This window comes from Phascolarctos cinereus, unplaced genomic scaffold (assembly GCF_003287225.1).
Source record: "Phascolarctos cinereus isolate Bilbo 61053 unplaced genomic scaffold, phaCin_HiC Scaffold_2;HRSCAF=192, whole genome shotgun sequence".
Classification (NCBI taxonomy): domain Eukaryota; kingdom Metazoa; phylum Chordata; class Mammalia; order Diprotodontia; family Phascolarctidae; genus Phascolarctos; species Phascolarctos cinereus.
The window spans coordinates 369,911,330-369,938,662 of NW_027555625.1; the positions used below are offsets into that span (position 1 = coordinate 369,911,330).

Below are 27,333 nucleotides of genomic sequence, written 5' to 3' on the forward strand. Positions count from 1 at the left end.
TCTGGTGTTCCCTTCCCCTCCCAGGTAAGAGTTTCTATCATTGTGAGAAGCAGCCAAGGGATAGAATTCTTTGCTGCTTTGGGGTTAATTTCTTGCTCCCGAGCAATCTATCTTTCAAGGAGTGGGGAGGAGGTCAGGGGGGACAGAGTGTGAGGGACAAGCTCTCAACCAGTGATGCCTAATCTCCTAGGTACTGGCCACTGGGTTCCATGGGAAAGATTCCCATCCTCCCAGCACTTCCCACTTTCTTTCTCCAAAAAAGTAATTTCTGGAATGTACTTTTCATCTCCCACTTTTGACACCAATTCATAGTATAAGGGAGTCCAGATGAAAAGTGTCATCCCAGTCAGAAATGCCTTTAAAACACTTTATTGCTACTCCCAAGGGAAGGAGAAAAACTGTTTCCAGCTGGGACATTCTCAGCATTTGGCCTCCATGTCCAGAGTGGGCAGCATACAGGAAGTCGTTTTCACATTCTAGGTGAAGACTCTGAGACCCTCAGGGTTTGATCTTATATCATTTGAGACAAAGTGCCAGAATAATACCAGTGAAAGGCTGCCCTGTTGTCTATAGCACCAGTAAAATGAAAGTACTTTCTAAATTACCTGATAAGGAGGGGGAAATGGAAGGATGTAGAAATATAAAAAAAGGTAATAAGAAAATTAACCCTAACAGTACCATTCCTGCAAGAGGCTATTATAGGCTGGAGGGGTGGAGGGGGGGAAGAGTGGAGTGAGGGTAATAGCAATAAAATCATTTTCTAACCTATAGTCATCAAAACAATTTGGTATTGGATAAGGATTAGAGTGTTTGATGAACAGAACAGGTATATAATATGCAAAAGCAAATGAGCCCAGTAACCTAGTATTTGATAAGACCAAAGATTCCAGCTATTGGGGTTATTTTTTTGCTACCCTTTTTTAATTATTCAATTTTATTTTGTTTCCAGTTTTAAATTTTTTCCCTCCTCCCTTCCCCTAAGAAGGCAAGAAATACAAAATTCGTTACAAATACGTATAGTAACACAAAACAAATTTCCACATTAACCATGCCGGGGTGAAAAAAAAACAAGGAAAAGAAGCATCTCAGAGTGAAATTCAAATGCGACTCTCTTAGTTTCCCTCTGCTTCTCCCATAGAGTGACCTGGATATGGCACCATTCAGGGAGGGGCATAAATTACTGCATTGCCAAGGTCTATATTAAAGCTGGAACTTTCCTTCATATTTATCAAAATCCCACAGAGGACTGTCATTCATTGAACAAATATGGATTACTCAATCAAAAACCATTAAGCAACTACTTAGTGTAGAGAACACTGAGGAGCTAAGGCAGACACAAAATTAAGACACAGTTCTTGATTTCATGGAGTTTAAATTTTAGTAGAGGAATAAGACAGAAACATAGAGACTAAATACGCAATATTACATGATAAGTGTGATGTTGCCTGTAAGGCCCAGTGGGGGAATCAAAAAGTGATCCCTTATATAAGGGATTTCTCTTCTTGAAGGAGATAACATCAGTGGATGGGGATTCAACAAACTGCTGAAACAGTTATGATTCCTAACCGAGACTATACTAAGTATAGCAAAATATCTAAATTTTGTACAGAGGGACACAGCCTTCTGCAGCCTCATCAAGGGAGCAGTTGGCTGCTCAGGGGACAGAAACAGGAAGCCAAGGAGGAAGGAGCTAGGAGTGGGAGAATACAGTTCACAGGGAAGAGAGTGAACTGGAGGAAGAGAGTAAGTAGCCTATTGTTTCAAACATGCAGGTTTGTATCTTTACTAGTAGAGCAAGATTGAATTGGCCTGTAGGGGTCTTTCCATGGAGCATGCTTAGAATTGGCCTTTCTGATTTGAATCAAACACAAGGGAATTTTGGAGCTGGTTTCCAGCTGTGTGAGCCAAGGTTAAAAGACTCGTACTCCGAGAAGACAAATCTCTTTATTGATTGAGGAGGCAGAAAAGCTAGTTACTTAGTCAATGTACGAAAAGGAGCAATCCATCCCTCTGCTTCTCTCTTTCTGTCTGTGAATCGTGTCAGGATTGTTTTGAGCTGCTTCCCAAGAGTCACAGGGGGAGAGGAGGCTGCCTCCTAACTTCAGCCATGGCTTCCATAAGGTTGTGAGCATGTAGTATTTCTCCAAGTGACCCTAAGCAGATGGCATCTAAAGCATAGATCCTGTCTAGGCAGACCTGAGCCTGGATTTGAGCTACCAATCAAACTACCAAATAATTATTATATAAAGCTAGGGAAAAAACAAAATTCATTTGAAGGAAACAAAAAGTCAAAAATATTAAGAAAAGCAACTGCCTAGCAGCACCAAATCTCAAATTATACTACCAAGCTGTAGTCATCAAAACAATTTAATTCTGGATGAGGATTAGAGTATGATAAATGAAAATTGGGTATGCAATATACAAAAAGCAAATGAGGCCAGTAACCTAGTGTTTAATAGGTCCAAAGAGTCCAGCTATTAGGGTTATTTTTTTTCCTCTGTTTTCCCTTCCTTAATTTTATTTTCAGTTCCAAATTTTCTCTTTCCTCTCTCACCCATCCACTGAGAAGGCGAGAAATACAAAAACCATTACAAATATGTATAGTCATACAAAACAAGTTTCTGCACTAGCCATGTCCAGGAAGAAAAAAAAAAAGGAGGGGCAGGGAGGTGGTGATAGAGCACCGGCCCTGGAGTCAGGAGGACTCCAGGAGTTCAAATTTGGCCTCAGATACATAACACTCACTAGCTGTGTGACTCTAGGGAAGTCACTTAACCCCAATTGTCTCACCAAAAAAACCCAAAAACAAACAAGGAAAAAATAAATACAAGGAAAAGAAAGAAATGGGGGGATGCTTCAATCTGCACTCTAAGTCTATCAGTTCCTTACCTAGAGGTGGATAAGTAGCTAATTGCTTTAATCAAAGTAACTAAGTCTTTCTTGGTTGTAATCCTAGCCCCCTTTGCCTTCCAGAATATCATATTCCAAGTGGTAGCTGCTAAATCATGTGTGATTCTGATAGCTTCATGGTATTTGAATTATTTTGTTTCTAGACGCTTGCAATATCTTCTTTTTGACCCAGGAATGCTACATTTTCATTATAATGTTCTGGGAGTTATCATTTTAAGATTCTTTTTTTTTTAGGAAATGACAAGTGGGTTCTTTTAATTTTTACTTTACCCTCTGGCTCTAGGCAGTTTTCCTTTATAATTTCTGGAAAGATGATATCTTGGCTCCTTTTTTATTCATGACTTTCAAGTAGCCCAATGATCCTTAAATTATCTCTCCCCCCAAAAAAATTTTAAAAATAAAATTCAAAAAAAAATAAAAAAATAAAAAAATCTCTTCCCAATATTTTTTCTTGATTGATTATTTTTCCTATGAGATATTTCACATTTTCTTCCTTTTTTCATTTTTTGACTTTGATTTATTGTTTCTTGCTGTCTCATGGAGTCATTATATTCTACTTGGCTCACTCTAATTTTTTAAAAATCATTTTCTTCAATTATGTTTTGTACCTCTTTTACTATTAGGCCAATTTTGATTTTAAGGAGTGTTTTTCTTCAGTATTTTTGTACCTCTTTTACCAAGCTGTTAATTCTCTTTTCATAATTTTCTTGCCTAGCTCTCATTTCTTTTCCAAATTTTTCTCTACCATTCTTGTTTGATTTTTATAAAGTTGTTTGCTCTTTTTTAAGCTCTTCTAGGAATTCCTGTTGGGCTTGTGTCCAATCTGCATATTTCTTTGAGGCTTTACTTTTAGGTGTTTCCAAATCATTGTCTTTTGTGGGTTTGTTTGGCTTTCTTTTTTTTTTCTTGACCTTCCCTGTCACTATATTAGTTTTTTTTATAGCCAGGTTCTTTTTTGATTTGTTCATTTTTCAAGCCTACTTCTTGATTTTGTACTTTATGGTAGTTTTGACCTCTGCTCACCTCGAGGGGGAGGGGTGTGGAGGGTTTCTGACCTGAATTTCTATCTTTCACATCCTTCTGCTGCATTTACCACTCAGTCTGGGAGCCTGTAAGCTTTCAGTGCTTCTAAAGTGGTATGAGACAGTGAGAAGTCTGTTCACTCCCCTATTTGTCTGTGCTCTGCAACTTCCTGTCCTCAGATAATAGAATATTATAGTTAGATGGAAGCTTCAAATCATCTACTCCAATTCTTTCAATTTTTCAGATAAGGAAAGTGAAGCCCAAAAACATGAAGTTAATTATCCCAATGTCATATAATTAGTAAGTGGTCATCCTCTCTCCCTCCCCCCATCCCCAACTATCCCACTAGGTAATATAACAACATTCCACCACTGAAGAGGAAAATACTATGCTATACAATGATTTTAAAGTAAATGTAACTTTATTCCTTCAGGGAAGCTACGAAAAAAAGTGAGATAATTCTTACAGCTTTCATTGTGGATTATGTTATTAGAAATTATAGACACTAGGGAGGCAGCATAGTCAAACGAGCCTTGGACTTACGTTGAGAGTTTGTATTCTACTTCAGTCACTATGTGGTAGCAACCACTATCTCTACTATGTGACCCAGGATGAGTCATAAAATTATAGAACTTTCAGCTGAAAGAGATCTTATAAATAATTTAGTTCAAACCCTTTATTATACAAATCAAGAAACTAAAGTCAAGGGAAGAGAAATAATTTGCTCAAGATTATACAGCTTAACACAAATAGTAAAGATAGGACTAGAAGCCAGGTCACAAACTCTTCAAAATTCAGTTTCCTTTCTTCATCCTCCAAACCATATTCTTAGACAAAAGAACTCTTGGAACTTTCCCCACCTTCAGCTAAGAGGTGACCTTACTGGAACACCACCAGACTAGAAGGGCAAGAAGAAACCAGAGTAAGGCAGAGGAGATTGCCATAAAGAAAAAGAGTGCCATCCGCTGTGAATTCAGAAGAACTACAGTCAAGGAAAGTAGAAAAGCAAAGTAAATACAAAGTAAAAGCATAGATGGAGTAATACTGGTAACTCCTTGCCCTCCCTTGCTTCCTGTTTTCTCTCCCCTTCCTCACCCCCAGTATGGTGTCATCAACTGTTGGTGTAGAGACATAGGTTCACTGGGTTAAAAAAAATGAACAGATTAATTTATCCATGCCCTAATGGAAACAGAGAAGAACAATTAGTAAGATCATTAATTTGGGTCTTACTTATATTTCTAGAGGAAAAGATTAACCATCTGTTTAAATACTTTGCTCAGTTTTAATTAAAAACCATTAGTGATCATAAGGGAAAACAGGCTGAAGACTCACCTTTCTGAATTCAAACTCAAATCTGGTTTCAATTCAATTCAATTCAAATCTTTCTAGCTCTGTGACCCTGGGCAAGTCTCTTAACCCAGTTTGTCTCAGTTTCCTCCTCTGTAAAATGAGCTGGAGGAGGAAATGGCAAACCACTCTACTATCTTTGCCAAGAAAACCCCAAATGGGGTCATGAAGAGTCAGAAAAGACTAAAAAAATGACCAACTGATTGAATTTCATAGCAAGAACCATCCTTTCCTTTGTGGCTTGATATCAAGGTAGAAAACATGATTTTTAAACATTTTTTATATCATGGTCCCCTTTGGCAACCTGGTGAAGCCTACAGAGCCTTTTTCAGAATAATGTTTTAAAATACATAACGTAAGATTATAAAAGAAACCAATTATATTGAAACACAGTGATGACAATATTTTTTAAAACAAGTTCACAGATCCCAATTGAAGAACCACTGCCCTGAAGTCTTACTTAACTTTATAAAAACAGTGTGGTACAGTGAAGAGTACTGATATTAGAATCAGAAGACTTGGGCTGGACACCTGGCTCTGCTATTTATTCCTCCTGTGACCTTGGAAATATAACTTAACCCTCTCTGGGATGCAGTTTCCCCACCTAACGTCCTTTCCAGCTCTAAATCTTCTGACCTGTGATCTCACTATATGATTATGCCTCCCAATACCAACACAAATATAATGCATGACGGCTAATTCTTCTCCCCAACTCTAGATTTTAGTTGGTATTAATCTTTACTGTTCATATACCTGTAAGCAAGAAAAGGCCCAGGATTTACTTTTGCCTGCTACAGCATCATCCCATCCTGCTTGAGTTAATATTAACTTGGGTTTAATCTGTTTCATAATATCATTTAACAGCATAAGTAAGGGACTAGCAGATATAGCCCTGGTAAGAACAGGAAGCTCCTTTGGAATCTACTGTAAGTTATTCTTTTTTTTTACTTTTTTTAACTTGAAATATTCAACTTGTTATTTTTGTAATTGCGGAGGACACAGACGGTTTCGGTGGCCTCTGGGTGTTAATCTGAAACATTGGTAACTGCATTTTCAGAAGGGGGTTGGGGTGGCAATAGAGACCTTTGACATTCTCCTGTATTTATTTGAACTTTCTCATAGAAGTGGCATGAAATAGTAAGTTATTCTATTTCTGTCAAAAATATTAAAGGAAAGGGCAGGCCAATTAAAGGAAAATTTCATTGATCAATAAAACAATTTCAACAAAATGAACATAAAACAATTATCTTTGGAATGGATCTGAATCTCATTTCATCAGCAAAAATATATAGAAGTATAATTTGGGATAGGAGTCACATTTTATTTGACAAATAGCCTCATGATTCAGTTAGAGGAAACCTAAGAATTAAAATTACACCTTCTTTTCAGTTACAGCAAAAACTTGGAAGAGGAGGGCAAAAAGGTTCTATTGGGGTTAAAGGGAAAAATATTAGGGGAAACTAGACAAGAAGGTGACCTCAAAACACAGACACAAGGGAAAAGTGACCGTGAGGTCTATGGAGATACATTTTCTCCAATTAGATGTTGGAATAAAAATAAGGACAGTAGATCTGATGTTTATGTACTACTTTGTGGCTTACAAAGTGACTTACATACATCATCTCTTTTGATCTTATGACCTGTAAGGAAGGTTGAGCAATTTACGGCAAGAAACGAAAGAGGCCAAAAGAAAAAAGTGTGTAGGCTAAGTAGCCCAATGGATAGTGTGCTGGACCTAGAGTCAGGAAGACCTGAGTTCATATCCAGCCTCCAACACTTACCAGCTGTATGACCCTGAGCAAGTCATTTAATCTCTGTCTGCCTCAGTTTCCTCATCTGCAAAAAGGAGGGAATAACACCCACCTCCCAGGATTGTCTTGAGGCAAAATGAAAGAATGTTTGTAGATTTTGCAAGTAATAAAGTATGCCAAACAATCTAAGTGCATTTAGAGTCCATTTTTAATCTCATCAAGACAGGGAGAAGTCCCGCTTCTCTTATTATCAGGTAATAACCTGGTATCTTAGATGTACAAAAAGTGCTCAGAACCATAGGAGGTACTATGGAGTCAAGTTCACTGAACCACTATGGGCTAACCAATTCCTTGAACTCAACCCAGATTCCTCTCTTCATGAATGACAACACTAGAACAACATGGGTATTGGGTTCATAGGTCAGTATCCAAAGTCATAGCACCAGAAAAAAAAAAAACTAAGCCACCACATCTGATATACAAATGTATACAAGATCAAGGTGAAACTTGGTAGAAGGAGGCCCCCAACCCTTGGCCAATCTATATTAATGAGGAAAATAACAACATTTTAGGGTATTCCACCAAGTGGGTTTCAATCCACGGTTACCTTGGATAGCATGAAGTGACCATTCCAGGATCTTCAGAGAACAAGAATAATGAAGAGAAATGTCCTTTGGGCTATGAAAATACACCATTGGCTGTCATATACCAGAGGCCAGTGATTGCTTTTGGGGACTAAGTCTGTGGATAGTACAAATGAACATAAGCACTAAGAGAGGGAAACAAAGAGGCAAAAAAAAAAGGAAGCAAGAGAATAGAAAGAAAAAAAAACAGAAACAAGAAATGTGAAAAGAAAGTGGAGGGAGAGAAAAAAATCAGAGGTAGATGGTAGAGCAGTGGGTGAGTTACAAGAAGCACTTGTGTCATTCATCATGAGCCATACATTGCTAATACCTGCGATGCTTGAAAATATATTATCTCCAATGCCAGTCAGTACTTTCTTGGTGGACAAGACTTCCAAATTTAGGCCTAGTCCCAAAAGAGAGTGAAGGGAGCATTTTGGCTCCCTCCCCTTTTACGTGAGGGCAAATTTCAATTCAACATTAAAATAAGTTTATATACAGGAAACCCCGAAATGAAATAGCGTGCCTTGGGAAATAATGAGTTCTTCTTTAGTGAAGGTATTTAAGCAGAAAACGGATGACCATTCATCAAGGACATTGTAAACAACTTATGATTTGAATAGAGGTTGGCCTAGATCAGGACTTTTTAACCCTTTTTGTGTCATGGACTCCTTTGGCAGTTTGGTGAAAATTATAGGCCCTTTCTCAGAACAACATATTTAAATGCATAAAGTAAAATACTAAGATTACAAAGAAAATCAATTCTGTCGGAACATAGTTATCCAAGTTTGTTTTTGTTTTTGCTTTTTGTTTTTTAAAAAACAACTATACAGACCTCAGGCTGTATACCTGGACTAGATGAACTCTTTCTCAAGCCTCTTCTAACTCTGATTACATTATTTTCATTCTGAGCCATAATCAAAAATTTAAATAACAGTTGGTATAGTTTAGACAGTAACATAACCTCATGAGCTTTAATTTCCTTATCTAAGTTTAGCTGGGTGGTTGTTTTCTTTTGAGGATCCTTTCTGCAAAACAGTTCTGGAGGAAAATCATTGCACTGGTCTTTCTAGTTCCAGCTCTTTCAATAACTCTTTTTCCAAACTTGGGCAAATTATTTTGTCTCTCTAAAACACAGATTTCTCCTCTGAAAGATGACGAAGTTTGACTAAAGCCAGTCTAGGGACCCTTCCACCTCAAATATTCAGGTCTATATGTAGACAAGAAGATCCCATCAGACAGTGAGAGGCTTCATTATTCTCCATAGAACAGTCTCCTCCTTCTTCCTTAATGGGACTTTAAGCACTAACCTAGTTCTGACTTCCTTGGTTAATTGGAATGATTCCAGAGTGGTATTGGGCTATCTCCAAGTTAATTTTGACTAGCATTACACAAAGAGATACGATACCTTTGGCTGAAGGGCATAGGTACATACGTGGCATCCATATTATCAGTAGTAACAGTATTTTTTTGTTTTATTTTTTGTCCCACACCAAATTTAGGATGCCAAGTTCTAAAAGGGAGAACCATCCCCCTTTTTCTTTCTATGGATCAGGACACCAACTTCTTTCTTTTGCTGGTTAAATATTGACCACATTTTGCCTGAGGATAGAATCATAGACTTGTAGACTTAGAAGGCGTGTTAGAGATCACTGAGTGAAGCACTTGCAATTTCATTTTTACAGGTTCATCTCTTTAGCTTGGATTTTTATTGATTGATTGTCAATTGATTGTTTGATTTTGATTAAAAATCCACTTGGGGGGGTCACACAAGTTATTTCCAGTTATTTGAACCTCAATGAATGAGAATCCTCTGAGAACAGATTTCAAATAAACATGGAAGGAAAGAAAACAAGGGGTCAGTGTACTTTGGAGTATAATGGACAAGATAAAAGATAAGCCTTCCTAACAGCAATGTAACAATTTTGCTTAAATTTTAACCCTTACCCCTGACCTCTATCCTTTATCCAGAGTTTTAACTAGGAATTCTGGCACCTGGGGCAGCTAAGGCACAAGGGAACTGTGGCCACTGTCTTAGATTCACAGAGTCTCTTCTCATTCTGAGTCCCTGTGATTTGGTATCTCAGGCTGCCCAAGCAAAAATTCCCTTCCCACGCTACCAGGCCCTAATTCCTCATCCCCATCCACCTCAGTCCTACCCTGCTGTCCCTTCCCCTTTCAGTACCTTCTGGAAGCCCTATTCTACCATGAACAAAATTTCCTTCACTTTAGGCCATGACCTCATATTATACTATACATACTAATACATCTTCTTGCACTTATAGAAACTTGGATCCAGGAGTATGCTATTAAATGTTTAACAACGAGCTCTCTTTAAAAAAATGTGCTTAGAACACACTTTCAGTTTAACTTGAATTATTAGAATTTTCTCCATCTCTATCTTATGACCAGACAATCAACAATAACCACCAAAAAAAAAAACCCTTAACCCCTGATTTGTAGCATTTGCTGATTTCTGAGGTAAATTTAACAATTGGCTCTTGACACCAGGTAAGCCAGATCCCAGCAGGTCACTGCCTGACTCCACTTGAAAGATACCGCATCCTTGGCTACTCTCTGGAATTATGTGTTCTTTCTCTCAGGCCTCCTGCTACACTGGGTCAGGAGAAGGAGAAATACTACTTGCTCCTCACTGTCAACTCCAGATTCTCCCTCTACTTTTCTCCCTCAGAAACCTTTCTTTACAACAATCCTAGGGGTTGGCATCAACCAGCCCCCTTTGCAAGGACATCAGCACTGCCCCCACAGTTTGCCCCTCTACCTTATCCTTTGTTCTGGGACTCAGTTACTTCCACAGATACATTGATATCTTATCAAACACTCCGGTCTGCCCTGAAATGTATCCTGTTCAGCTCAGTACCTCTTCAGTAGCTCTCCATCCATTGAGGCAACTAGGGGGCGCGGTGTACAGAGCACTGAACCTGGAGTCAGGAAGATCTGGGTTTACATATGGCTTCAAACACTTACTAGCTATAAAATGGGCAAGTCACTCAACCTCAGTTTGCCTCAGTTATCTTAACTGTCAAATGAGGATAATAACAGCACCTACCTCCCAGAGTTGCTGTGAGGATCAAAATGAGACATTTGTCACACTTAACCCTGTGCCTGGCATCTAGCAGGCACTATATAAATGTTTATTCCTTTCCCTTCCATCCCCATTCCAGGCCAGTCCTCTCTCTACCAAGGGCAGCTAGATGAGGTAGTGGATAAAGCACCGGGCCTGGAGTCAGGAAGATCTGAGTTCAAATTTAGCCTCAGGCACTTAATAGCTATGTGATCCTGGGCAAGTCATTTAACCCCTATTTGATTCAGTTTCTTATCTGTAAAACATGGACACACTGAAGAAGGTATCCCAAGAAAATCCCATGGGCAAGTCCATGGGGTCACAAAGAGTCAGACATAACTAAATGACAAAACAGCAACCAGTCTGAGAAGCTTGGCAGCACAAAACTCTGAAGGAAATGAAGGTCCCTGGCATAAGTGAGGCAGAGGCTTCCAAAGGAAGACATGGCCTGAGACACCGTCTCCCTTTCCCAGGCTTGCCTTCTTGAATTGTTTCCCCTTTTCCCATATTCCCTCATGCTTCGAGGTAGCCCCTGTCTCCACAGGCTAATGGGATAAGGAGAGGGGTCTGCAGCTCAACGTTGGTCCTTAAGCTGGTATGGACGTCAACAAGGCCTGGATTTGGAGTCAAAGGATGTAGTTTCAAATCCCAGCTTTGTCACTTACTATTTACTGCCTTTATGACCTTAGATAAGCTACTTCACATGTGTGCGAGCCTCAGTTTTCTGAACTATATAATGAAGCAGTTGAGCTCAATGATTGCTAAGATTCCCTTACTATGATCTCTCTGGGCTATCATATCCTGCCTAGGCCTCTGCTTGGGGGCAGAGAGGTGGTCATTGGATAGAGTACTGGGCCTGGAGTTCAGGAGAACAACTGAGTTCAAATATGATCTCAGATACTTAATAGCTTAACCCTGCTTGCCTCAGTTTCCTCATCTGTAAAATGAGCTGGAGAAGGACATGGCAAACCATTCCAATATCCTCTCCAAGAAAACCCCGAAAAGAGGTCATGGGGAGTCAGACATGACTGAAAATGACTGAACTACAAAAACAAAAGGCCTCTATGCAGCACCTGATTAAGAAATGTATTTCTATTGTACATGTATAGCCTATATCAGATTGCATACCATCTTGGGGAGGGGGAAGGGGAGGAAGGGAGAAAAAAAATTAGAACTCAAAATCTTTTAAAACTGAAAGTTGAAAACTAAAAAAAAATTGTAATTAAATTAAATTGACTTGAAAAAGAAAGAAAGAAAGAAAGAAAGAAAGAAAGAAAGAAAGAAAGAAAGAAAGAAAGAAAGAAAGTCTTTCTACATCCCCCAGAAAAGCCCAGCCCCTATTTCCTGGCATTTGGAGAACACAGAAGTGTCCTCCATATCTGTCTCCATTCTTCCCTGCCCCAGCATTCACTATGGGCGATTCTGGTTCCCAGGAGTTTCCTGACACTATCCCATATATATAGTCTTTCAATGTGAGCATTTAATCCTTGGAAATTAGTAAATACTACAAATCAGAAGCTGATTTATTATTTTGTTGACTATCCAGACTTAAGAAATTGGTGGAGAAAATATTAGCAATGCCATTTAAAATGCCATTTTTAAAGTGTGTCCTGCATACTTTTTTTTCTTACACAGCTAGTTGTTAAATATTTACCAATACACACTCTCAACCCCCTCCTGAAGCCACTCCACCCCAATTCCCTAGTGGCATGAGATGGCAAGACATGACTCCAGACTATAACAGGAAGGAAGAACTGCCCCCTCAGATACTGGTGTCAGAGACAAAGCCCCAACCATTCCATCCTAAATACATCTCTGTCTCCATCTCTTTTCTTAAGAATTAACTATCCACAATTTCAGACGCAGTTTCTCTTTTCTTTAGCACTCAGTCTTGGCCAGTAAATCAACAAAATGCATGCATTTACATTGCACAGAGTTCAGTCACAGACCTCCAAGTTACATAAGCCAGACATTTTAACCAACACCATAATGTTATTATCTCTTTTAACTTATTTTAGAAACGTTTCTAAGGAAAATGCAGCTGCTCCTCTACCTGCTCCTGCTGGTGGCCTGGATTCCAAAAGCTATTTTCTGCCAATCTGACACTAAAGAGCAGAGTCCTCAGGCCAACCCTGGACTGGCCTATCACAAAATAAGGCCTGCAAATTCAGAATTCACTGGAAGATTGTTAAAGCTGTTGGTTTCTGAAAATCCTCACAAGAATATCTTCTTCTCTCCTGTGAGCATTGCCACTGCCTTTGCTATGCTCTCTCTGGGGGCCAAATCGGCCACCCTAACTAACCTTTTGGAGGGGCTGGGTTTTAATCTCACAGAGCTTCAGGAAAGGGAGATCCACAAAGGTTTCCAAGATCTTGTCCATCTACTGAACAACACAGAAGGCAAAGTTCAGCTGGAAAGTGGCAATGGCCTCTTTATTAATGATCAGCTGGAACCACTCCAAAAGTTCTTAGATGATGTCAAGAACTTATATGGAGCCGAAGTGTTTGCTGCAAACTTCAAAGATTCTGAAGGTGCTAAGAAGCAGATTAATGATTATGTAAATGAGAAAACACATGGAAAAATTCCAGAATTAATCACGCATCTAGACCCTGCCACGTTAATGGTTCTCATAAACCACATTTTTTTTAAGGGTAAGACTTCTTGTATGTATACATCAGCATTTCCTTCATGTTCCCAATTTTGAATATGCTTGTATCTCAAGTTACTTAATATAGCTCGGTTCTTGAAAACTGCATATAAATCAAATGATTATAAATGAAATTTTCCTGTTAATCTATAGCATCTTTATGAGTTAATGTGTTTAATTTCAGATCAACTATTTTAATCATTTTTTAATTAAATTTTCTTCCAGATTGACTCTAATGGGCCAAGACACCTAATGCTTTAGCTTAAGTTTCTGTGTCTGTCTGATAACCTTTGTTTTATTCAGGAGCTATAGCATAACATGGTTGAAATAGTCCTGAGTTTGGACACAGAGGATATAGGTTCAAATCCTGGCAATACTGCATACTTCCTGCAGTGACTATGGGCAAATCACTTTACCTTTATGGGACTCAGTTTTCTCCTCTGGAAAATGAGGCCACATTTTCAAGATCATTTACAGTTCTAAATCCTGTACTTCTACATTGTGGTGGATATATTCATGTCATATGGTAAAGCTCACTATTTAAAGATAACTTAGAATGAATGACTCTGTAAAGCTGAAAAATCTCTTCCCGAAATGAATAGTCACTAATCTTTGTGATTTTGGGGGGTTTGGGTGGGATTTTGTTTTTAACTATAACAAAGAATTTGCAGCCTACTGTAACATGAATATTTAGAGTAGATATAGAAATATCACACAACTCCAGGGAGACTGCAGTTCTACCTTTGTAGGGTGTTGGAGGGTGGCCATAGTTGAGTGATCACTCCCTCAATCTCCTGTTGTCAAGGGGAGTTTTATCTATTTGTTATACATCAGCTATTTGAAGCAGAGAGGAAGGATTCTTTTGGGGGTTCAGGAGAAAAGCTACTTTACCTGGTCAAACTAACATTTTTTTTCTCTCATGTATGCCTCTGTTACATGGGTAAGTGCAGGAGATGGCAGGAGAGAGAGAGACAGAGAGACAGAGACAGAGACACACAAAGAGACAGAGACAGAGACACAGAGACAGAGAGAGGGAGAGAGAGAGAGAGAGAGAGAGAGAGAGAGAGAGAGAGAGAGAGAGAGAGAGAGAGAGAGAGAGAGAAGCTCCACCTCACACCTGGAGGGTAACTCCAGGTTAGTTTAATATCATCCAGCTGAGCCATACCACCACATACTTATTACACAAAACACAATCCTGAGTACCAAGCAAACTTATTTATCAAAGCAAATAAGTAAAATAGTAATCAGGGAAGCCATGTAGATGCATTTAGGCAATAGAATACTCAAGTTAAGAGGCATTATGACCCATGAGTTAGATGAAACTTCAGCTGGGTAAGAACAATCTCACCCAGTGAGTCTACACTTACCAGTCTCTAGGGAATGAAAGCTCTAGGAATCAAGAGAAATATTAAGGTACTGGCTTTCCCCCATATGAATGTGGCCTCTGGGGGTCTGCTGCTCACCATTCAGAATCTGTACCTGGCATCCTCTCCCTTTTCTCTTCTCTCTCAATAATATCTCAGCCAACCAAGAGTCACATCTCTCCATGACTCCCTACAGCATCATAAGATTATCCTTTATGGAGACACCAAACCTACATAGGATCTAGGCCTACATAAATATTTTATTTATCAAAGAAAAGCCTATTCTAATTTAATTTTATTTTCACAATCTTCAGTTCAATCCAGTGAACATGCAATAAGTATTACTACATGCAGGACACAGTATTAATTTTGAAAAACAGACCCTGTTCTCAAAGAACTTATAGTCTGATGGGGGGTATGACATGTAAACAAATATAAAATGAGCTATTTGAAGGAGAAAGCATTAAAGACGGAGGAAAAGTTCCCACGGGAGGCTGTGCCTGAAGTGACCATTGGCAGAAGCTAAAATTCTGAGAAGTAAAGGTGACATGGGAATGAATGAGGCGTGGAAGCAGAAGTTGGAATACTGAGTTTGAGGAAAAGCTAGCAACTCATTTTGGTTAGAATAGAGTGTATGAAGGGGAATAATATTAAATAATGCTTGAAAAGTGGGTAGGAAAAAGTTTACAGGGAGCATTGTATTCCAAGGTAGAGTACATTTTATACTAAAGGTTTGGCCCTCAAAGCTATTCAGTGGGTCTTATACCCACCCTAGTGGTTTTGTGCATGCCCAACAAGGAGGCAAGTACTGAGTCAATGCTGTGGGCTCTATGGTTTTCAGAGAGTCGTCGATCTTGTATCCCTCAGCTCTGCCTCTCTCTATAGGCAAGTACCACTTATCATCTAGGAATAATTTGACTTGCATAGCTACCCAATAGAATAACCCACATCCACTAGCTAAGCTCTTTTGAGACATGATATTTCATTGAGCACTAATTACATTACCTCAACATAATAGGCTTGGTTCTTCCTCCAGCTGGCTCCAAGCCACCATTCAAATGGTCATCCTCCTAGAATAAGGAACACTCCCTTAATTTGTCCTTACTTATAAACTTTAAATAAAATGTATTTCTTCAGGCCAGCATGATTTACGGTAGGTTAATGAGATCTAAACTCAAAGTAATAGATACAGAACAGACAAGCTAGCACAACTGGCCAATCAGAAAGGGAAAAAGCAATTTGGCAAGAAAGCACAAGTTGTCCCTAAGCCCTATTTCTTAAGGCAGCCCTTCCATTCTTGCTCCAGCCTGCCTTTATGACCTCATTTCACTCTCTTCTCCTCTATCTCCTCTAAGCTGTAACCAAAATGAATCACTTAGATACTTCATGCTTTTGTTTGTTCATTCCGTCTTCTCAGTCTGGAAGGCCTCCCCCCACATCTCTATACACAAAAATTCCATACCTTCTTTAAGATCCAGCTCAGATACTACCTCTTCCAGGGAGCTTTCTTTGATCCACACAGTATAAACTGGCAGCCTCAAAGAGTATTTAATGGCACTTTTTCTATGCTCTTATTGAGACATGTTCTGCATGGAGTTATTTCTATGGTTAGGTATGTCCTGTCTACTCTATTAGATTGTAATCTCCATGAGGCATTTCATCTCCTCCAGGGCCTAACACAGGATTCTCTTTAGGCTGGTAGTCCAATGAATGGTAGGCACTCAATAAAAATGTATTCTTTGAACTCAGTTGAATACTAACTATATACTCCAGCACTCAACATTCCCAATTCACAAGGGTACACAATGATTTGTTCTTTGTTGTTTCTTCAGGAAATTGGGAGACCTCTTTTAATTCCACCCTTACTGAGCTGCAAGACTTTCATGTAGATAAGAACACAACAGTACAAGTGCCAATGATGATGAAAAGGGAAAAACTGTACTATCACCGTGATGATGAGCTGTTCTCTTCAATGGTCATCCTGCCCTATGAGGGGAATGCCTGCTTAATTTTAGTTCTACCAGATGAAGGCAAATTGGAGCAGGCACTGGATGCTATAATCTCTGGAAAAGGAATATCACGTTCTAGGTTTTTGGAAAAAAGGTATGGTCATAGGAATGCTAATAGCTAACAGCTATAATCAAGCAGACATGTTGCAAGCTAAGTTGTTAAGTGTTTATTTCATGCCAAACACTATGATAAATACTAAATATACAAAGGAAGGCAAAAAAACACAGTCCCTGCCCTCACGTTTTAATGGTAGAGACAACATAAAATCAACTATGTATACATGAGATATACATAGTATAAATGGGAGATAAACCAAGAGGAAAAACACTAGCAGTTGGAAGAGAAGAGGGCACCAGGAAAGTTATCTTGCAGAAGATGAGATGTCAACTGAGTCTTGGCAAAAGGGAAGCCAGGAGGTGGAGACAAGGAGGTAGAGCATCCCAGACACAGGAGAGAGCCAGTGAAAAGGCAGTCAGGAGGAGTGTCAAGAAGACCAGTGCTTGTGAATTACAAAGTATATGGAGGGGAGTCAAGTGTAAGAAGACTGAAAAGGTAGGAAGGGGCTAGGTTGTGAAAGACTTTAAAAACCAGAGGATTTTATATTTGATCCTGAAAGTAATAGGTAGCCATGGGAATTTGTTATGTGGGGAACTGGGAATGGCATGATTCCTTAAGATTACATTGGCATTTGTGTGAAGAATAAACTGGAGTGGTGAGAAACTTGAGGCAAAGAGACCGACCAACAAGCTATTGCAACAGTCCAGGTGTGAAGTGGTATGAGCTCACACTAAAGCAGCAACTGTGTGAATGGAGAGAAGAGGACAAATAGAAGAGATGTGTTGAAGGGAGAGGGCAGCTAGGTGGCACAGTGAACAGAGCTCGGGGCCTGGAGTCAAGAAGACCTGACTCAAATCCAGCCTCAGAAACTTACGAGTTGTGTGACTCTGGTCAAGTTATTTAATCCTTTTTACCTCATTTTCCTCATCTGTAAAATGACCTGGAGGAGGAAATGGCAAACCATTCCAGTATCTTGCCAAGAAAACTCCAAATGGAGTCACAAAGAGTTGGACATAAGGGCAGTTAGGTGATGCAGCGGATAGAGGAGTGGTCCTGAAGTCAGGAGGACCTGAGTTCAAATCCGGCTTCACACCAAACACTTGACACTTACTAGCTGTGTGACCCTGGGCAATTCACTTAACCAGAATTGCCTTAAAAAAAAAAGAGTTGGACATGACTAAAACAAATGAACGACAACAATAACAATGAAACAATAAGACTTGGCAATGGCTTGATATGTGGAGTGAGTGTAAGAAAAGAATTAAGAATGACTCTGAGGTGATGAAACTAGATTACTGGAAGGGTGGGGGTGTCCTCGACAGTAACAGAAAAGTTGAGAAAGGAGAGGGAAATACAATGAGTTAAGTGTAGGCATGTTGAGTGTGAAATACATATGGGACATCTAGTTCAAGATATGCAAGAATAGTTGGTGATGTAAAACTAGGAGAGATTGGCTATATAGATTTAAAATAGACTACTTAGAGATGATCATTGAAGCCATGGGAGTTGATGAGATCTCCAAATAAGATACTATAGAGGGGAAAGAGGAGAGGACCCATGACAATGCCTTAGAGGACATTCACTCACCACGAGTAGGCATGCCCTAGATGAAGAACTAGGGAAGGATATTGAAAAAGAATGGCCAGGCAGGTAGGAGGAGAACTAGGAGAGAGCAGTGTCACAAAAATCTAAAGAGAAGAGAGTATCCGTAGGGAAAAGGTAACCATAGCAAAGGTTTCAGAAAGGCCAAAAAGGATGCGGACTGAAAAAAGGTCATTAGATTTGGCAATTAAGAAATCGTGGGTGACTTTGAAGAGAGCAGTTTCAGTTGAATGATGAGGTTGAAAGCCAGACTGCAGAAAGTGAGAAGAAAGGAAGTGGAAGCACAAATTGTAGAGGGCTTCCTCAGAGAGTTTAGTCTATAAGAGGAGAGCTATAGGGCAATACCTAGCAGGAATGGTGGGATCGAGTTTTGGTTTTTTAAGGTGAAGGAGACTGGGCATGCCTGGAGGCAGCAGGGAAGCAGCCAATAGATAGGAAGAAATAAAAGATTAGTGGAAAAGTGGAGATGATAGAGGGAGCAATTTTCTGAAGAAGATGGGATGGAATGAAATCACTTGTGCAAATAAAAGGGTTTTCCTTGGCAAGCAGAAGGGTCACCTCTTCGTGTGAAATAGAGGTGAAGGAGGAGATAATGGAGGAGTGATGCAAGATGAGGAGGAGGAGGGAATAAGAGGGAACCCTTGTCAAATGGCTTTAGTTTTTTCAGTGAAGTATGAGATAAGGTCCTCACTTAGAAGGTTGGGGACAGGGTATTAGAGGAAGCTCAGAGGAAAGATGAAAAGGTTGGTATAGCCATTGTGGTGAAAAAAAGTATAAAAGTATTGCCTTGCTGCAGTGAGGGCCCTGTAAAGATTATATAACATAAATCTGTAGTGGACTCAATCAGAAGGTAATTTTCTCTAATGTTACTGAACTCCTCAACACATGTTGAGGAACGAAAGTGGTAGACAGTGGGTGTAATCCAAGGTTAGGGTTGGCAAGGTATGATCAATATGATAAGACAAGGATAAGGAATCAGAGTATAGAGGATAGTGTAGAGTATACTGAGGATTTCTAGCTTGTGATATATTTTATATACATTACCCACTTGATTCTCACAATAATGCTTTTAGAACTGGAAGAGACAATGTCCCAGAGCAGAGAAGTGACTTGCCTGAGGACCCACAGCTTCTAAGTATCAAAGTCAGGACTTGAACACAGGTCTGACTCAGAATCCTGTGCTCTGACTAATTCCACAGGTGTAGGTCCTCCCTGTACTGCTACAGACTGAAATCATCCATTCCTTCTCATCCCACGCAAGTGCTGTCCATATATTTCTGCAAATCTTCCATAAACGATCCAGCAACTCACTAGAGGCCTTTTCTCCTGTTCTTTGAACATTTTGGGTAAAACAGTGCAACCATTAGGCTTCCCACCTGTTATTCTTAACTCTTGCTCTATGACTGATTCACTCACTTTTCCAGCTATACATACCTTTGGTGAGATGCCACCATAGTAAAAAATATGGCGTAGACTCCTGTCTGCCAAAAGCCTTTACAATTGCCTTTGGGTCTCGTGTGCTTTTTCTTAAGGAGTTATAATAGTGAACATTTGAATTTGTAACAGGTTTTAAACTGTACAGAGGGGTTTCAAAGAGGAAAAATAAGCAGATTTGGAGTTAGGAGGGACTTGGGTTCAAATTCTTCTTCTAGCACTTACTATTGGTATAGCTATGGGCAAGTCACTTACATCTCTGAGTTTTAGTTTTCTTCTTTGTAAAATAACCATATATCTGACCTTCCACGGTTGCTGTGAGAACCAAATGTGATGATGTATGTAAAGCACTTTGCGAATTTTAAATTACAGCATAAATGTCAGCTATTATAATGTCTTCACACTCACTCTGTGAAGTAGATAGAATAATATCCTCACTTGAAAAATAAAAACCAAGGTCAAGAGGTAAAGTTATTTGCCGTAGGTCACACAACTATATACTTGGTGAAAGATCTGGTTCTTGAACATAAATTTTCTCTTGCCTTAGCTTTTTCTACTAGACTATAATTTAACTGCCTTTATAAAAGGAATTCATGGGAGCAGCTAGGTGGCACAGTGGATAGAGCACCGCCCTGAAGTCAGGAGGACCTGAGTTCAAATATGGCCTCAGACCCAACACTTGACACTTACTAGCTGTGTGACCCTGGGCAAGTCACTTAACCCCAATTGCCTAAAAATTTAAAAAAATAAAAATAAAAGGAATTCACAACCAACAATGATGTCACAGGTAACTAATAGTTTTATTTTGTCTGAAATATATGTAGCACGGAATGAGAGCCAGAAGGTATTTTAAAGTTAATCTAGTTCAACTCCATTGTTTTACAGATGAAGAAACTGAGGCCAATGGAGAAGAGACTTTCCTAAGGTCAGGTATAGGTAGTAAGTAGCAGAGCCAAGATTCAAACCCAAGACCTCTGACTCTAAATCCAGAACTCCTTCTGCTGCACCACAGTGCCTCCCTTGGGGTATGAGCAGGCGAGTAAAGCACACAAATACGCAGGATGCTTACAGAGACTGTATTGACCACACATATAAATAGCAGCTGCCATCCCAGCAGGTTTTAATAAGAAGCAGTGTGGCACTGTGGGAAAAAAAAATCAGAGATGCTGAGATTAAACCCCTCATCTACACTTCCACCAGTGTGACATTAGGCTTCTTGTTCCATATGTGTAAAATGGGATCATACTTGCTCTTCCTAAGGCTTCACAAACCTGAAAGTAAAGTTATTGAGTCCATATAAAAAAGGAAAGTTTCAATTTGCAAGAATTTAAAAGGTGACAATTAAAAAAAAATTCTATGACTAAGATGGTGTCATTACCAGGAGTGCTTTTTCACTTCTGCAAGGGGCTTAACTTGGATTTAATGTAGATGCTTCTAATCAATCAAAAAGTGGCTATTGGATGTTCCTGTGACCAGCAAAGCTCTGGGAGGCAGGTTTGGGCTCAACTGGATCTATCCAAAAGGCTGTTCCGAGAGACAGTGCCTTCCTCCCCCACAATAGGAAATCTTCAAGGAGAAGCTACTAGGAGACCAAACAACTCCAGGATCTCAGAACCGGAAGAACCTCAAACAAAGGCCATCTATTCCAGTTAAGCTCTGAATAGGAATTCATGCTACAATAACCCAGACAAGAGGACACCCTATAGAGCAGGGGTTCTTAACCCATTCGTGGGGTTTTTTTTAGTTTTGGGGTTTTTTTTTGGGGGGGGTTCAATTCCTGGACCCCTTTGGCCATCTGGTGAAGCCTATGGACCCTTTCTCAGAATAATGTTTTTAAATGCCTAAAATAAAGTACATTGGATTAGAAAGAAAACTAATTCTATTGAAATACAGTTTTCAAAATATGTTTTAAACAAGATCACCAATTTTAAGCACACACACACACCAGTTAAGCCCTATAATAGTTCTACCACTTGTTGGGGATGACCTATAAAAGGATTAGAGCAGACTTCAGTCCAGGTACAGGTTGGATTAATATGACCTTTAAGGTCCCTTTTAGTTCTGATATTCTGTAGTGCTTTGAAGGATGAGTAGAAAAGGCAGTCTCCATCTGCAAGGATCTTATAGTCTTGGTGTTGTTGTTCAGTCATTTTTCAGTCAGGTCCAACTCTTTATGACCCCATTTGGGGTTTTCTTGGCAAATATACTGGAGTGTTTTGCCATTTCCTTCTCCAGTTCATTTTACAGATGAGGACACTGAGACAAACAGGGTTAAGTGACTTGCCCAGGGTCACACAGCGAGGAAGTGTTTGAGACCAAATTTGAACTCAGATCTTCCTGATTCTAGTCCCAGGGCTTTATCCATTGTGTCACCTAGCTGCCCATAATCTTGGTACCCCAGGTTTATATGTTTCCTAGCTCTGCTGAGGTAGGCCTACAGATCTTTCGCTACCTTCCCTCAGGACTGAAGACAATGTAGAATTTAACCATGATTGCAACAGGAAGGATTTTTGCTTTCTATGCCTTGCTTTGTGGGGCAGCAGTAAGCTATGGTTAAGCTGTTAGTGAAGTCATCGTATGGGCAGCGAGGTGGCACGATGGAGAGAGCACTGGGCTTGGAGTCGGAAAGACTAATCTTGAGTTCAATCCAGCCTCAGACACTTACTAGCTGTGTGACCGTGGGCAAGTCACTTAACATTGTTTGCTTCAGTTTCCTCATCTGTAAAATGAGCTGGAGAAGAAAATGGCAAACCACTCTAGTATCTCTGCCAAGAAAACCCCAAATGGGCTCACAAAAAGTCAGTCAGAACAACAACCAAAAGGTCCATTGAGTCCATAGCTTTGGGAAGCTGAATCATTTAGCAATCAGCAAGCAAAGTGGCACATTCCAGCTCCTCCTGGGTCTCTTTTCCAACAGGAAGGTGGATATTTATCTGCCCCGGATCTCAATCTCCACAAGTTATGATCTTGAACACCTGCTTCCAAAAATCGGCATAAGAGACATATTCACTGACAACGCAGACCTCACAGGCATCTCCACAGAATTCAAACTACAAGTTTCCAAGGTAAGTACGTCAACTCTGTGACTTTATTTCTGAGGGATACTCTAACCTTACTGAAGTACACCAACTTTTTTAAAACGAAAAAAATGCGTAAATAGAACTTACATGTACAATAGGACTAGGCAATGTATTGGATATGTGGATATCATTCTGTCACAACTCCTTAAATTCCTCTTTTGATGCCAGTTTGGGTTATATAGATAACTCTAAGTTCTTAAAGGTTATGCCAGGGGAACACAAGCTCTGGCAGGTCCTACAAAGCTGGAAAATATCAAGTATAGGTTTGGTAATGGAACAGCTAGGTGACACAGGGGATAGAGGCAGGAAGACTCATCTTCGTGAGTTCAAATCTCACCTCACTTACTAGGTGTGTGCCCCTGGACAAGTCACTTAACCCTGGTCGCCTCAGTTTCCTCATCTGTAAAATGAGCTGGCGAAAGAAATGGCAAACCACTCCAGAATCTTTGCCAAGAAAAGCCCAAATGGGGTCAGAAGAGTCAGACATGACTGAAGTGGCTACAAATAACAACAAAGGGAGTGTTAAATCAAGATGCATGTGCAGGAGTAAAAGTTCAAAGCTTCTAGATCAATAGCCACCTTTTCTGTACATTTGTATCTTTGCATTCCCTCTGGTGAAGGCTATGGCCTCCTCAGAATAATGTTTTCAAATGCATAAAATAAAATGCATTGGATTGCAAAGGAAAGTAATTATATTAAAAAAGAGTTAACAATACATTTTTTAAAAACAAATTCAAAGACTCCAGTTAGGAACCCCTATAGAGACAGTTTCATAGCTTGTGTGTAGAGGGGGTTCAATTCTCAAACATAGCCTGAAGAACCAAATGCTTGGGGCAGCTATATGGCACAGTGGATAGAGCTCTGGCCTTGGAGTCAGGAGGACCTGAGTTCAAATCTAGTCTCAGACCAGTCACTTGACATTTACTAGCTGTGTGCCCCTGGGCAAGTCACTTAACTCCAATTACTTTGCCCAAAGGAAAAAAAAAAGAAAAGAAACCAAATGCTTTACACAACCTGTACTTCTGGTTCCTTGGGCAGGTTTTATCCCTCTGGCCCTAAGTGTTCACATAAGCAAAAGGAGAAAACTGAAATAGAGGATCTCTAAACTTCATTAGATTCTATCTTACTAAATTTCTACTCATTCTATTCTATTCTATTTTAAAGTACAACCCCTTGCTTCTCTCTTTTTCTTTTTACCACTTGTTTCTTGGAAATGATCTTTAGGACTAGACCTCCCCATACTATGAAATAAAAACAGCTGTCTTTTGTAACCTTAGCTTTTCCATAATGGGCTTGTTTCCTTCTCTGTGGTTCCTCCAGCATCCTTCAAATATTCAGGCTTCCAGTACTCTCTTTCCTCATCCCAATCTCTAGTAATTGCTTAAATCCACCCAGAATTAATCCCAAGAAGATTTACATTTTCAAAAGACATCTTCAATGATGGAATGAATTTTTGTTCTTCAGTCGTTTCAGTTATGTCTGACTCTTCATGATCCCATTTTGGGGTTTCTGGCCAAAGATTTGGAGTGGTTTGCCATTTCCCTCTCCAGATCAATTTACGATGATAATGAAATTGAGGCAAACAGGGTTAAGTGACTTGCCCAAGGTCACAAAGTTAGTAAGTGTCTGACACCGGATTTGAATTCAGGAAGATGAATCTTCCTGATTCCAGGCCTGGCACACTAACCACTGCACCATCTAGCTGCTGAATGAATGGTTTTGTTCAAATACTGACTCCGGGACTCATCACCTGAGTGACCTTATAAAAATGACATTTCCCTTCTGAGTTTCTGCGTCCACATCTGTATCATCAGATGTTCTTTGGAGTCCCTTTGGGTCCCTTCTAGTTACGCCTCCTATGAATTTCAAGTCTATGGTAACAAGTTGATGAGGACTTGCCCCATGTTCTGGAAATCCCAAATAGACTTACTCCTTCCTATTCTGCCCTTGTATAATGTTAACCCGGGTACTCAGTGAGAGGCTTGCTTTCAGCTATGTCAGGTTAATTGTTACCCAGAGTGACAGTGTGTACCTTTCCTCTACTAGGTGTTACACAAGGCAGCGCTTGAGGTGAACGAAAATGGCACCGTGGCAGCTGCTGTCACAGACATTGAAATCCAGCGCAATATAGCGGCTCCCCCTGTCATCGTAAATTTCAACAGGCCCTTCTTTATGTCCCTTATGGATACAAACATTCACCAGCACTTATTTGTGGGGAAAATTGTCAACCCCACAGCCAAATATTGATGAACTGGGTGACCTGTGACTCAGAAGCTACTATTGCAATAAATTTTAAAAAAAAACTATAAGCCAAAGTGAGTGTGCTGAGCTTAGCATTTGGAACAGTTTCTACAAAGGATCTTCAACTAATCAATCAAAAAGCATTTATTAAATATCTGTACGTCAGGCACTGGAGAAGGGAAGAGGAACATTTTTTAACTCACATTCCTTTTTTTGTTTTCAGTTTCAAATTCTCTCCCTCTCTCCACACCCTTTCTCTCCCATCCATTATACGCATGAAGTCATATAAAACACATTTTCACATTAGCCATGTTGCACAGAATTTAAAAAGCAAGAAAAATAAAGAAAGTAAAAAAATGCTTCAATCTACATTCAGAGTTCATCAGTTCTCTCTCTCAAGATGGATAGCATTTTCTATCATGTGTTCTTTGAAATTGTCATGGATAATTGTATTAATCACAGGTGGCTAGGTGGCACAGTGGGTAGAACTCTTCCTGAGTTCAAATCTGGTCTCAGACGTTTATTAGCTGTGAGACCCTGGGCAAGTCACTTAACCCTGTTTGCCTCAGTTTCCTCCTCTATAAAAATCTAGAGAAGAAAATAGCAAAGCACTCCAGTATCTTTGCCAAGAAAACCCCCAAATGGAGTCACAAAGAGTCAGACTGAAAAATGACTGAACAACAACATTGTTCTGATCAGAGTAGCTAAGTCTTTTACAGTTGATTATTATTATAATGAACAAAAGGTCAAAAGGTCAAAGGGAGTGCTGGATGCATGCTCCCAACCTAGTGGCCATGGCAGATTTGTAGGACAGTATGGAAAAGAGTCATACAGGAAAGACAAGCTGGTATGGATTGGTATCTGTACTATGGGGTTGGATATCCATGTTATTGGGGTCAATGGTGTAGTATAAAAAGTCCTGGACTTAAAAAACAGCAATGATAATGGGTTTAAGTCTGAGCTCTGACACATACTGCTCACTTGCTATGAGGAAAATAATATCTGTACTATGCATTTTGCAGAGAATTTATGGAAAAGATGTTACAGAAATGTGAACTATTTTTGTCATTGTTGGTTAAAAAAAACATTGGGCCTCTGAGCACCCATTGCAGGGAGATACAAACTCGAATGAATACCTCTAGACATTTGAAATATGAGCTAGTATAAGGTTCTGGAAAGATGGTGAAGCAAAATGTTCTTACCCAAAGCCAGCTCAGGAAGTGCCCCAAAGACCTTCTGAGAATTTGGAATAGACTGGGCCCCCATATGAAAAGGCTAGAAATACTCCTGAGCAGGTAATAGAGAAAATATCCTTTCCCTCTGGACTTAAATGTGACTTTTTTTCAAATCACTCATCTGTACCAGAGAATTAAAGACACTTGGGGCTTGGAAATAAGGGAATCTAAACTCCATAACTTTTTGGAAGTGGGACAAAGAACTATTATTTGGTTTATAGCTCAGGCTTTGGGAATTGAAAAGGGGGAGGCATAAAGAATGCTCCCAGGAGTGGAGCCAAGATGGCAGAGAAAAGGCAGCAACTTGCCCGAGTTCTTCCCAAAACTCTTGAATAACTTTAAATGACAGTTCCTGGAGCAGGAAAATCCATAAAACAACAGGGTGAAATAATTTCCAGCCAAAGACAACTTAGAAGGTCAGCAGGAAGGGTCTGTCACACCTGAGTGATACTGGAACAGTCCAGTGCAGGCCACGGAAGCCCAGCCCCAGCCCCAGCCCCATCAAATCAGGAACAGGCCTTAGGGGTCACTGACTCAGTAGTGGCAGCAGCTGCTTCCAGAGTTCTCAGCCCACACACAGCTAGGGGGTTGAACAATGGATTAGAAAGAGATCACAAGGGTCTCTTTGTTAGCACTGAGGCAGGACTCTGTTGCTTTGTCCATACTTGGATCAGGGTCAGAGTCCTGAGTGGCAGTCCCAGGACAAGGAGGAGCACCAGCACAGTTTAGCTTGTGCCACAATGGAGCAGGGACCCTCCCCATAGTTCCAGGGCAGAAGAGAATGCTTGTGGTTGCTCACAGACCAGAACACAGGCCAGGAGAGGAGTAAACACACCTCTCCTTAGATCATACCACCTTGGAAGAACTGGAAAATGTATAGGTCCCTACAGTTTCTCTGAAAACAGCTGCACAAAACCCTTGAAG

The 27,333-nt window shown here is 39.9% G+C and overlaps 1 protein-coding gene across 1 annotated transcript; it reads left to right on the forward strand.

The window, feature by feature from the left end:
- The first annotated feature begins 6,117 nt into the window (after positions 1-6,117).
- Positions 6,118-25,543, forward strand: LOC110220836 (alpha-1-antiproteinase 2-like). Its single transcript, XM_021005021.2, has 5 exons — positions 6,118-6,206; positions 12,758-13,390; positions 16,583-16,853; positions 22,771-22,918; positions 24,980-25,543. Exons 2-5 carry the CDS (start codon positions 12,775-12,777, stop codon positions 25,178-25,180), a joined length of 1,236 nt encoding a protein of 411 aa, XP_020860680.2. The 5' UTR covers positions 6,118-6,206; positions 12,758-12,774; the 3' UTR covers positions 25,181-25,543.
- Positions 25,544-27,333: the final 1,790 nt, after the last annotated feature.